A 13,474-nucleotide genomic window follows, 5' to 3' on the forward strand; every position below is an offset into this window, starting at 1 on the left:
TAAAGGGTGTCCCATTAAGAACGCTGGATTTGAAATGTTAATAAACCATATATTTTCACGCTAAATTTACAATATGAAACATGAATCCTTAAGCATAGTATCTCCGATTAGTAATGGAATATTATGTCTCGTAAGTGCACACCTGCTGCCAGCTGACAAGCCCGACATCTCTTGACAAAGTTTTCCATTACTTTTTCACACAAATCCTGTTGAATTCCATTAATGGAATGAATAATTTCCTCCTTCAGGTCTTGGATTGTTTGAGGATTATTGGTGAAAACAAGCGACTTTAAATATCCCTAAAGAAAGTATTCACACGATGTTAAATCGCACAATCTTGCTTAGATGAATGTGTCCTTTATCGCTGAACAGCAAAGTTGTTTGAAACATGTCATTTTCATCTTGATTTCCAACCACCCAGTTTACAAATTCAAGTCGTTTGATGGGATCTCTTGTGTGAGTTGAATTTTGTAAGGGAACATGTGAAGGTTTTTTACCAAAATTCTTTGTACTGTGCTCCGAGCTAGGCCTAACTGCTGACTACGCCGACGAATCAATGTTCTTGCATTGTCCTCTACACTATCAAGTACAGCCTCAATATTTTCAGCGACAAGGGAGTGGCCTGCCCGACTGCACACTGGTCTTTTAATGTCCAAAACTGAGCCAAATTCTTCGAACTTAGAAATCAATCTTCGGACAGATGACTCATTTGGTGCATTATCCCGGCCGAAAATAGTGCGCAGCTTCCGAACCGTTTCAGCGAAACATTCCCGGTGCTTGTAGTGCACTTTAACTATGACCATGCGTTGATTCGTGTAGCGATTCATGACTACAAATGGGACCTAATACTGATAACATCGCTGATAATTTGGGAATTCCTATTGAAATACAGATAAGGATAAAACGCTCCTGAAATCCGGCGTTCTTACTGGGACACCCTTTATGTAGGCCTACATCTATGAAACAGTAATTTTTGTTTATTTAAATAATATACGTTAATAATACCCTTTTAGCGAATTTCCCTATAGGGAAGTAGCTATTACCGTAGGTGGCACGGTAGGACCTAGACCCGGGACCGATTTACTTTTTCATTTTGATGTCCCCAGAGGCCAAAAACACCAGTCGTTCAAATTTTTATATATGTATATATATATATATATATATAGACTTATATTAAATACTTAAGTAAATAAGTACAACTGAGCACCCTGAATATTATATTTTATAAAAAGAAGTGACATGTTTCGGACATTAGTCCATTTTCAAACTTCAAAATACATTAAACACTTAACCGTTGTTTATATAGTTGTTTGTAAATAAATATGATTTATATATACAGATGGTTTATAGAACTAGACAGGATTTGGAAAAACTTTTTTGTTACTGATTATTTAATTTTAAAATTTGGTCAAAGATTGGGTTTCTTGAAGGAATTTGGCTATTTAAAATATGATTTGGATTTTTTAGATTTTCTTCGTATATGAAATATTCTTCAGTTGAATCCATTTGATTTCCTTTGTTTAAAACTTTTAGAATTTTCATGTGGTTTTTTAAATTTGTGTAATTGTGGTTGGTCGATAAAAGGTGTTCAGCAAAGTTTGATTTCATGGATGTTCTGTTGTTACTCGTAAGAGCTTGAATGTGCTCTTTGAATCTAGATTTAAAAGAGCGTCCTGTCTGACCAATGTAGAAGTGTTCACAATCAGTGCAGTCAATTTTGTAAATGCCAGATTTGTCATAGATGTCTTGATGTTCTTTATTTGTATTAATGTTATTTGCTATCATATTGAAAGCATTATTTTTTGTTTTAAAGCCAATTTTGTATTCAGAATAATTTTGAAAAGTTTTTCTTGTAGTCCTGTTAAGAGTTGTATTGAATGGGATACTAATGAATTTCTCTTTCTTCTTTCTTTCTTTGTTGTGTTCTTGATTTTGATTTTTCTTTCTTTTGATGTTTTTAATCATATTGTAGATAATGTTTTGCTTATATCCATTTCTTGATGCTAAGTATTTAATTTTGTTTAATTCTATCTCGTAATTTTTCTTTGTCATTGGAATGTTCAAAAGACGATTTAGCATGGATCTGAGAGCAGATAGTTTGTATTTCCAAGGATGGAATATATGTCTAATTCTATGTTCTAAATGTATGTCTAGTTCTATAAACCATCTGTATATATAAATTATATTCAACCTTCAACAAACAAACTTCAACCTGGAGGCGATTTAGCGTAGCGAACGAGCTAACCTGAAGGCAAGTGAGCGCAGCGAACGAGCTCCAACCTAAAGGTGAGTGAGCATAGCGAACGAGCTCCAACCCAAAGGTGAGTGAGCGTAGCGAACGAACTTCAACCTGGAGGCGAGTTAGCGTAGCGAACGAGCTAACCTGGAGGCAAGTGAGCGCAGCGAACGAGCTCCAACCTAAAGGTGAGTGAGCGTAGCGAACGAGCTCCAACCCAAAGGTGAGTGAGCGTAGCGAACGAACTTCAACCAGGACGTGATTGAGCGATGCGAACGAGATCATCTTGAAAATTAAACGTAACGGTACTTTCTTTCCATCGGTCTGTCTTAGGGGAAACCTATAACTTAGGCGATACGAAGTTCGCCGGGTCAGCTAGTATATATATATATATACTTCCTTGAACGCGATAACTTGAGTAATTTTTGTCCGATTTTGATGAAATTTGGTTTAAAGGTGTAAAGCGGGATAAACTTGAATGAGTTCGCGAACCAGCACGATCGGACCATGGGAACGGGGCTTTACGGGGGGTTTTATGGGGTAAAAATTGGTTTTGCTCACTTTTGACCCTCAAAACACAAAATTTCCCGATTTCTCTTTAGACCTTTTTAAAGAGCTTAAAAAAACAAATAATTTAGTATATAAAAATATTTTTGTTCGATTATTAGTAACGGAAAAAATTAAAAAAATTGTAAATTTAAAATTCCCATGTTATTCTTATGGAGAATATTGTCAAATGTTGTAGTTTGCTTGTTTATGGATATATTTTTATCAAACTTGGCAAATTTATTTATTTTGTACTAAGCTATCAATATTTAACTCAAAAACACACTTTATTAGTTTCCTTGTAGCAGCAAACCTAGGTACTCGTTAAACCTAATGTTATTAAAATATATTTAACTGAAAATCAATTCAGACAAATGGAAATTCGCTTAGTCGGCAGGTTTGCTGCGGCGGGGGTATTTGATTAATTCAGACACACTTATAGTAATACCCAAAATCTAAATATTCTAAACTAGCCTATCCAATCCTTGTGAAAAACCCCCTATTTATATGGGGATTCGCCTTCATAATAAGATGCCGGGCTTTCAAAAATAAAATCCTACATACCACAAAAACTTTTTAAAAAATGAACCATAGAACTATTGGTAGAAAAAAAAACGTATATTACTCCCTGACAGATTTCTTGAAAGACTGTTAATTGACAATCAAGTTAATTAAGTAAATGGCTTTTTATAATTGTTTTCATTGTTTTTAAAACATTTTTATTTTTTATTAGCTCGCTTTCTTGTCCGGTTAAAATGTTGCAACCAATTTTATACAAACTTCCCGATGAGCTAGAGACTTGAAACTTGAAACATAGCTCACAAATGGATGACAATGCAATATTATATAATTTTATTTTCATACTTCCCTTGGGCTACGCCCCATAGGCTTGTTTTTATTAGCTCGCTTTCTTACAAATTTTGATATCAATTTTAAATTAAGTTCCCGATGAGCTAGAGACTTAAAACTTGAAACAGCTCACAGCTCACAAATGGATGACAATGCAATATTATATCATTTAATTTTCATATTTCCCTTGGGTTATGCCCCATGGGCTTCCAAATTTACCATGTTTACATTTTGAAAGAATGTAAATATATCAATTAATTTAAGTCAGCTGTAAATACTTCAATTTGACAGTTTGAAGAACAGAGGTTAAGAGGTACAGGTTCTGCTCCCGAGATATTCTAAAAATATAAAACATAAAAACAAGCATTTGAAAGTAAAGATAAAACATCTGATTAGAGATAATAAGGTTATGGTTATGTATTAAACAGACATATAATAGCTATTTACATTACAAGTGTGAGCGTTTTTACATCAGGCAGGTGAATGTTGTTGCATATTTCTCCTAAGTGATGTAAACACGCTCTTGCGTAGCGTGTAACGTACAAGATTTTACCTGACCCGACAATATACAGGAGGTTACGAACAATATTTTTCATTATCCATTTCACTCATCTTCTAACAGTAACGTTCATTTACAAACAAAAGCTAGGTTAGGAAAATTCTTCAAAGCATAACAATAAAATTCAAGCGCACAGCTGATTTCTAGCGTTGAATTTCGTTGGCTCCATAGAGGTATATATTTTTTTAAGTTAAGCACTCAATGTTATTTAAATGGGTTTCATTATCTCACTGAGTGAGTTTTTTCAACTTTACATCACTCATGAAGTTAAAAAAGTTGTAAACATCTCGCTTGGGATAGAGAAGTTTAACATGGCGGGTTAGGTAAAATAGATTTACCTAACCCACCATGTTAAACTTCCCTATCCCAAGCGTGATGTATACAACTTCATTACTTCACGAGTGGTGTAAAGTAGAAAAAACTCACTCGGTGAGGTAATGAAACCCATTTAAATAACATTGAGTGCTTAACTTAAAAAATATACCTCTATGGAGCCAACGACGTTCAACGCTAGAAATCAGCTGTGCGCTTGAACTTTATTGTTATGCTTTGAAGAATTTTCCTAACCTAGCTTTTGTTTGTAAATGAACGTAACTGTTAGAAGATGAGTAAAATGGATAAGGAAAAATATTGTGTTCCTCCTGTATTTTGTCGGGTTAGGTAAAATCTTGTACGTTACACGTTACGCAAGAGCTTGTTTACCTCACTTAGGAGAAATATGCAACGAGCGGAAGCTCGTTGCACAACATTCACCTGCGTGATGTAAAAGGCTCTCAAGCTGTGGTTTCCTAGACGCGTAATAGATGCGCAGCGGTTTAGATGCGCTGCGTCTTTTATCCAGGTCCCAAAACGCAGCTGCCGTGAGTGGTTTCCTAGACTGCGTACAATACACACGGTTGGTGCGTAACATAACTTCATGGGAGAGATTACTAGTGGCTACTATGATATCATACGATGATTTAGATAATGACATGGATATTTTGGCATTAAAAGCTTTGAAGAAGCGTAAGCAGTGAAAAGTACATGATTAGGAACTGTACGTAGCCCTCTCGGATCTTTTAAATGTAGTGTTAAAGCAAACATGTCAATTTAAAATGTAAACAATAAATCTTAATTTACCCTGTCCAACTTTGCTTTTACTGTTATTATATTTACCTATTCGGGATTTACCAAATCGATGAAAATACCTTTTATAACTGCAATAAGCATTTTATACTTATACGCCAACCCCGTAAGAAGTTTGGGTAGGCCTACTATGCTAGTAATTAATATAGGCTTATTACTAATATGTTCAGGAGTTCAGAAAATAATTATGGGGGCTCTTATATTTGGGAGTTGGTGTTGTGCTGACTTGAAAAGAATATTTGTCAACATTAGGGTTATTTACTAATAACAACAATAAGAAAATATGTGAGGACAAATTGACCGTAGGGAACATGTAACAAGGGAATTCAATATTAAAATTACACGTTATGGGGAAATTAACACTACATAACGATTGATATAAAATATAATACTATAAAATTTTAATTGTATAAACAAAGTACTTCCATAATATTAGGAGAGACAAATTCAATTAATTTTTCATCGTTATTGGAGAATTCTGCCTTCTGTACAAAATTACTTCCGTATGCATTGCACAAGACATGTCTAAAACGAAGCGTAACTCAGATTTGACTGCTCTGAAAGCAGTCGGTCAAATACGCAGCTATTGGTGCGCGCGTATTAGATGCGCGCGCATTAGATACGCAGCCTTGGAAACCGCTTACACGAAACTCCATAAGACGTGTGCTGCGTCTTAGATGCGCACACGCAGCGCATCTATTACGCGTCTAGGAAACCACAGCCTCACTACACTTTTGTAATGTAGCCTAAATAGCTATTAACACATTTACACATTAAAGACTAAAAAGTAGAAAATAATTTATAAATAAAAATACTTTTTAAAAATGCCACGTTTTTAAGTTTTTTCTTGGTTAAAGCCCTTGTTTATCACAACTGTACTGTTCCTGTTATTACTGTATTTTGTTTTTTTACTTTTAATTTTAGTTTTTTTTATTTATCTATTGACCATCTGTTCACCATTGCTTTTGTAATGAAGAATGTTTTTATGCAACAAAATACTTATTTTATATACTATACTGCTGTTACCCATGGGCTTCTCCCCGTTTGACTTCATAAGTGATAAGTGTTAATAAAACTATTGATTGGTTAAGTTAAGCTGAAATAAACAAAACAGAATACAGTAATACAAACAAATAATCACACCTGATTTTAATAAGGTAATAAATTGAAAGAACAACATACAAATAAGTACAGCTGAGGTATTTTTAACATAATGTATATGGAAAGTAGTGATGGTCAAAACCAGAAATTTCAAATCTCAAAACCGAAACCGAAACTTTAAAAAATTGAATCCCGAATCTAGAATCTCAAAACCTAACCGCGAAACTTTTTTACTTAGCTGGTTACAAAGGTCAAGGTTACAAAAAATACACATACAGTAGACGGCAAGTAGACGGTCTATACAGTAGACGGTCTTAACCGACCCTAATGGGACCGGACCTAGGTCGGATGACTCAAAAGGTCGGTTAAAACGGGTAATCCCTGAAATCATAAGATAATGAAGTGCTATTCATTTGGAATTATATAATCATTATTTTGAAGCCATACTTGCATTATTTATAAATTTTTCCTTTAAGTGTTAAAAAACAGTAACAATGGCACAAAAAAATGTCAGCAGTTTCAAAAATAAAACTGCCAAAATCTTCAATTTCGAAACTCTTTGTGATCGAATCTCGAAACCGAAACTTTTCCTAAGTTTTGATGGTTTTAAGATTTGAGATTCGGTTTTGACACATCACTAATGGAAAGATCCCTTTAGAAAGGAATTACGACCTTAAAGGGTAATTTATGGAATAATGGAGTTTTGCGCAAGGTTTCTCGTCATGACGAACATTTTAAGTATATGGTTTATGGGGTTGCGACTTATAGTTTTCTCAAAAGTTCATGGGTACTTTTGGCTTTATATATAGAAGACTTACCGTCTTCAGGCAATCCATTGCTTTACTTAGTGTACAGCTGTTTTGGCTTTATAAAGCCATCTTCAGCACTTCTTGATAGAGGTTATTTCATAATAAATATGTGAATGTCCTTTTTCTTGTCAACTTGTTACATTTTAAACACGAAAGACAAAACATAAACTTTGGTAGGCCTACTTGTATGTCGTGACATAACCTCACTGTGACATGTGCTCAACTGACAGATAACAGACAACAGGCAATCTTGATGATTTTGTTCTTGTTACAGGAGCATCAATGCCTTTATTGATATCCTTATATATAATACGTGAAGGCGATTTCTACGAAACACTACTCCTCCGTTAATAATGGACGGATTTTTACAAACGACGTGTCAAAATTAAGTATTTTTTGTGTAGACGCCCCCTTTCACCAATTCCTGTAATAAAAGGCCTCGGGCTTTACTCCATAGGCCATCAAAATCCCAATGTATTTCTCATGAAGAAAAGATTTTGTTTATTTAAACAGACAAATAATTTGTATTATTTGCAGCTGTTCATAGTAAACACATGATACAAACTGACAAGAGCATTCGTTTTCAGAGTGAGTTTGTTTTTAGCTTCAAAAACTGGAGTGGATTGAGTTGACTCTTTTAAGTCATCGGAAAATATGAATATTATTCGTTTTGAAATAACGCCTGTAATACTTTGCAATTGCTCGAATTCGAGCAACAGGTGCACTAGTCATATTTATTGCATGTGTGCAGAACTTCCAAACAGTCTTCAAATGGTTAATAATCATGCCCTGAATCCCTGATGTGTGCTGCAAAGTTGGATCATTGAAGGCTGGGCTTAGAACCAATTGATTTAATGTGCTCTTTGTATCTTCAACTTAAATTTACACCCTGTTTGGCCTATATAGAATGAATCACAACTGCCACATCGTAGTTTAAACTCCTTGTTTTTCTATGTCAGGGATTTTTACTTCTAGAGGCTTTGGCACTTTAGATAAGTTGTTGTTTGTTCTAAAGGCAACTGTTACAGGAGTATTCTTGTAAACTTGGTTAGCTAGTTGTTCGGCAGTCTTACTATACTCTACTGTAACAAATGTCTTGACTTTTATCTCTTAGGGGGCTTTGGCTGAATATCTCTATGCATTCTTTCTATGAGTAAGGTTTTATCGCCGTTTTGCTGAGCAATATATTTAATTGTTGTGAGCTCTTTATCTTTGTCTTCTTTGGACAGCGGTACTTTAAGGAGGCGGTTAAGCATGAATTTAAATGCTGCAGATTTGTGGGAACGTGGGTAGTTTGAGTCAGCGTTAATAACTTAATCGGTGTGAGTTGGTTTCCTGTAAATGTTAAATTTGTGGTGCTGTTTCATGATGGTTATATCAAGATAATTTATTTTTTCTTCCTGCTGCATTTCTTGAGTGAACTTTAACTTAGGATGTAGGCTGTTGTTTATGTAGTTGCTGAGTATGTTTTTCTGCCTGTGTTTCCCTTGTACAAACATTTGATATCATCCACATATATCTTCCAGTAAATTATTTTATCATGGCACTTATTGTTTTTAAGTATGCGGGTTTGTTCGATGTTCAGGAAAAGCTATGCTAAGATAGATGACAATGGGGATCAATGGCTAATCCCTCTGTCTGGCTATAATATGACTTTTCAAACACAAAATAATTTTGTGACAGGACTAGTTGTGTTAAATTGAGGACTGAGGAGTTCCTTTATTTGGATCTTCTTCAGCGTTTCATCTGATATATAAGGATTTTTCTTCTTTTACCGGTCCTAAAACTGTTTCACTTGAGTCTACTATCATACTCTTTATCTTGCAGCATTTTTCTTCAAAGCTATTAGATTCATCTAGAGCTGCAATAGTGTTTGCAGCTATAGACTAAATTCTCTCCTCCCACCCTCCAACCAAATGGAAATTTAATTATTGTTTCAGCAGAGCATGTTAAGTATCTTATACGCAGGCCAGGTTAATCTTTTAAGTACGGTACCTATATCTGTAAATATTAATTGTTTGTTTATTATGTCAGCTAAAAATTTGTTTTTTTTTATATCCGATACCTTTAAGCTATTGGTAACAAAACATGACAACATTAGTACTATTTATTACCAAGAAAATACTCACTTTAAAAAGATGCTTGTTGTGATACATAGAGTTCCTATATGTTAAAGTACGGACTTCATCTTTTAACATTTCCTCATGAATTCCAAAATGTGCATAGGAGTCGAAATAATAGTCTCTTGATGTCATTTCATCAACTTTTACTTCTTCTTTCATGCCATCACATTTGTCCCCATTGATTGCAGATGTGGGGATGATTCCATTTTCTGAGGTAACTTCCATTGTCTCCATATCAATAGTGTGTCTGTAAACAATAAAAATAATATAATATGTATAAAGTGGACTAACATCCACAATAATTTATTAAACAAACTCGTTTCTTTTCTACATGTCTTTTGTGATTTCAAACTAGGCAATTCTAAATATTCAAAAAAAGCTTGGCCTAATTCAAAATAGTTGTATCACAATACAAGATCTGATTACAGACATTAAAAAGACGTAGAACTGCCAATTTCAAGTTATTGCAGGTGAAAGACTAGTAGTTAATACAAGCTGTGTGCCCGTTCTACGGACGGGGATCTTGTAGTCAGTTGAAACACTAGGCCTATTATATTCAGATCAACAGATGGATTGCATATTAAGTGTGCAGTTTTCCAGATATGCTTGCAAACCTATTATAGGAATACTCACAACATTCAAAAACACAATATCTGATAGTTTCAAGCCAACCCAAATGCTTAGCAATCAAATGGCACCTGGATATAAATCTTTTTTGTTCTATTTGATAAGCAATGATTAACTCAACATTAAACTGGTTCTTGGGAAAAGTACAGATACCGAGAGTCGTCGTCGAAATTTGGTTGTGGATGATTGGGTAACGTCAGATGGGGCTACTTTGAACTGTGGGGCTATTGTGAACCAAAAGTAAAAATTTGTTTGACTCTGTGTAACACACATTAAATCTGTCATATCCTGCATCTAATACACATTTTCTAATTCCTTGGTTTATTATTTTAAGAATATCCTAAAGTTTAGTTCAATATTGTTTTAAAAATTAAAAAAATGTTAACTGAGACCACGTTTTTTTAATAAAAACAAACCCACACAAACTCTTTCGCATACACAAAAAATTAAAAAACAAAATCGTAACTATCTTCTGAGATCGTGGCAACATCTGCAATCTCCCAGTATAGTGATTTTTTACTTGACACAAAAGCATTTGAATCGCCGTTGTTAATAAGTGGAAACCTTGATTTGAGGCTTCTGGCGCCAATGATTTAAAAAATGTAAGTTTCCCAGGCATGTACAACACTGATTCTCTGTCTTTTTTTCCGGTTATCAAAACTGAAGTACAACTTGAAAAAGGTCGCCGGTTCGATCCTGAGATTTGTCAGTAGCTTAAATATCAACCCGCCATGTTAAACTTCCCTATGCCAAGCGAGATGTTTACAACTTTTTTAACTTCATGAGTGATGTAAAGTTGAAAAAACTCACTCAGTGAGATAATGAAACCCATTTAAATAACATTGAGTGCTTAACTTAAAAAAATATATACCTCTATGGAGCCAACGAAATTCAACGCTAGAAATCAGCTGTGCGCTTGAATTTTATTGTTATGCTTTGAAGAATTTTCCTAACCTAGCTTTTGTTTGTAAATGAACGTTACTGTTAGAAGATGAGTGAAATGGATAATGAAAAATATTGTTCGTAACCTCCTGTATATTGTCGGGTCAGGTAAAATCTTGTACGTTACACGCTACGCAAGAGCGTGTTTACATCACTTAGGAGAATTATGCAACAACATTCACCTGCCTGATGTAAAAACGCTCACACTTGTAATGTAAATAGCTATTATATGTCTGTTTAATACATAACCATAACCTTATTATCTCTAATCAGATGTTTTATCTTTACTTTCAAATGCTTGTTTTTATGTTTTATATTTTTAGAATATCTCGGGAGCAGAACCTGTACCTCTTAACCTCTGTTCTTCAAACTGTCAAATTGAAGTATTTACAGCTGACTTAAATTAATTGATATATTTACATTCTTTCAAAATGTAAACATGGTAAATTTGGAAGCCCATGGGGCATAACCCAAGGGAAATATGAAAATTAAATGACATAATATTGCATTGTCATCCATTTGTGAGCTATGTTTCAAGTTTCAAGTCTCTAGCTAGAAACAGCCTGAATCGCTTCCTTTATTTGTCCTTTTCCTAGACTCAGTGTAGCCTATTGTGCATTCTTGTAAAGGGCAATTATTGTTATCAATTATCAATCAGTGGGATGGGCATGTCACCTAGGTGTGTTTTTATGATATTTCGGTTACCGGTATTTGTTATTCCATCTTTTAGAGCTTGGTGTCGTTTAATATGCAATTTTAAATGCTAAATAAAAGGGTAGGACTACTTGATCTTTTTTCATAAAACCAATCATTTTTTAGCAATTTGAATTTTTTTTTATTGCCGCAATTTTAAAATTCTGAATTGGATAAAGATAACTTTTTCCTAACATGGGTCTCTTCTACTTTAACATGTACATACTAAGTTTCACAAGTAATGATCAGTTGGAACAGTTCAAAGATAAAAATGTTTGTGTTAAAAATACAAAATGGCGGACACTTAATGAAACAATTTTGGAAATTATGTTGCTTTTGATTTTCTCTTTATTTTAACCCGTAGAACCTTTTCCGGAGTTTGAGTGTTTACTACGGAACACAACAAAAGGTGAGCGAGCGCAGCGAACAAACTTCAACCAGTACGTGATTACCAGTACAGCGATGCGAACGAGTTTATCTTGGAAATAAACGTGCATTTGACATAAAACCACATTAGGACAGGACGACGTCTGTCGGGCTAGCTAGTAATAAATAAGTAGGCCTAACTTATTCACCGCAAAGTTGTTTTTATTTAGGGTAGGTCTACAGTTCAACAGAGAGCTTGCAATAGCCTATATTGTCGGATTAAATACCAATATTAGGCTAATCCTATATTGATTTTTATTCGGTTTGGTAAGTTATATTGTTTCTAATATATTATTTTCCCCATGTAATCATTGGATAGAGTTACAATCTGTTAACGCTTAGGTATATTGATGTTCAATAAATGTAAACAGTACATTTAGTAATTATCTATATTTACTTTTTTATTGATGTTTAATAAATGAAACTATCAATACTTTTATGTAACCAAAAACTAAATATATTTATTAACCGTCTAGTACACGCACCGTGGACTCAGAGTCCGCACATTTGAAAAAGCATGCCGAAATAAGTTAATCCGCGAGCTAATGACATGACGTGCCATCTCCCTTTCTACACTACCTTTAAAAGGAGAGTGGTTTTGTTTTGTCCGTCTTAGCGTCAGTTGGCCCTGAGCTATAAGGGTGTAAAGTTAGGCGTGTTTAAGAGGATGAAGAACAGGTCGCCCAGTGATTGACTGATTGGTTTTCAACAGGACATTTTCAATTTGAATTATTTGTAACTATTTTGAAATTTATCTATATCTATTTACATATATATTTGTAGGTATTATATGAAATTTTGATGCTTTATGAACTTTATTAACTTAGGTAGGTATATAAAAGAGCGTTTCCAGTAAGAAGTAAGACACGGAATGCCAGTCCGCGCGCGTGTACTGGTGTTACTATTAGCCGCGCGCGTGTACTGGAGGGTAAACCATTAACAAAACAAACAATAACTAAAATTTGGGTTTCCTTGCAGTAGTCAACACAACAATTAGGTTTTACTGGATGCCTAAAATGTTATTACAGGTTAATCAGTCTAAATCACGTTTACCCATTTCTAGATTAACCGGAGATCTAATATTTGGCACGATTATAGGTCTTGCGTCCATTTTGAAAAGTGAATTTACAATAATAACCCCCCACCGAAATATCGACTTCCCCAAAGTATGGGATCTTAAGTTAACGGCAAAATTTGAAAACGCCCCATTTTTAAAATTGAACCCCCCCATAAATCCAAAATGGCGGACATCTAAAAACAACAAAACATATTTTTTTGAAATGGCTATTATCTCGAAAACGGTAAGAGTTAGAAACAATTTGATGGGTAATCGTAGGTTCGGAATAACATTTTCTACTAGACACTATTATGCGTTTTTTGAAATCGCACTCATTCACCTTCATAAAACGCTCTTCTTTCAAAATTTTGTAAATTTCTT

At 34.3% G+C, this 13,474-nt stretch overlaps 1 protein-coding gene across 1 annotated transcript in view; it reads right to left on the bottom strand.

Moving 5' to 3' along the window:
* LOC129004933 (protein arginine N-methyltransferase 1-like) overlaps positions 1–13,474 on the bottom strand; it is a 42,910-nt gene that overhangs the window by 19,999 nt on the left and 9,437 nt on the right. The window contains exon 2 of the mRNA XM_054433649.1: positions 9,355–9,595. Coding sequence (XP_054289624.1) covers positions 9,355–9,582 — 228 coding nt within the window. The 5' untranslated portion in view covers positions 9,583–9,595. The remainder of the gene's footprint in view (positions 1–9,354; positions 9,596–13,474) is intronic.

This window comes from Macrosteles quadrilineatus, unplaced genomic scaffold (genome assembly GCF_028750875.1).
Source record: "Macrosteles quadrilineatus isolate MER2022 unplaced genomic scaffold, UCM_ALF_1.0 Scaffold_13__1_contigs__length_4303367, whole genome shotgun sequence".
NCBI lineage: Eukaryota > Metazoa > Arthropoda > Insecta > Hemiptera > Cicadellidae > Macrosteles > Macrosteles quadrilineatus.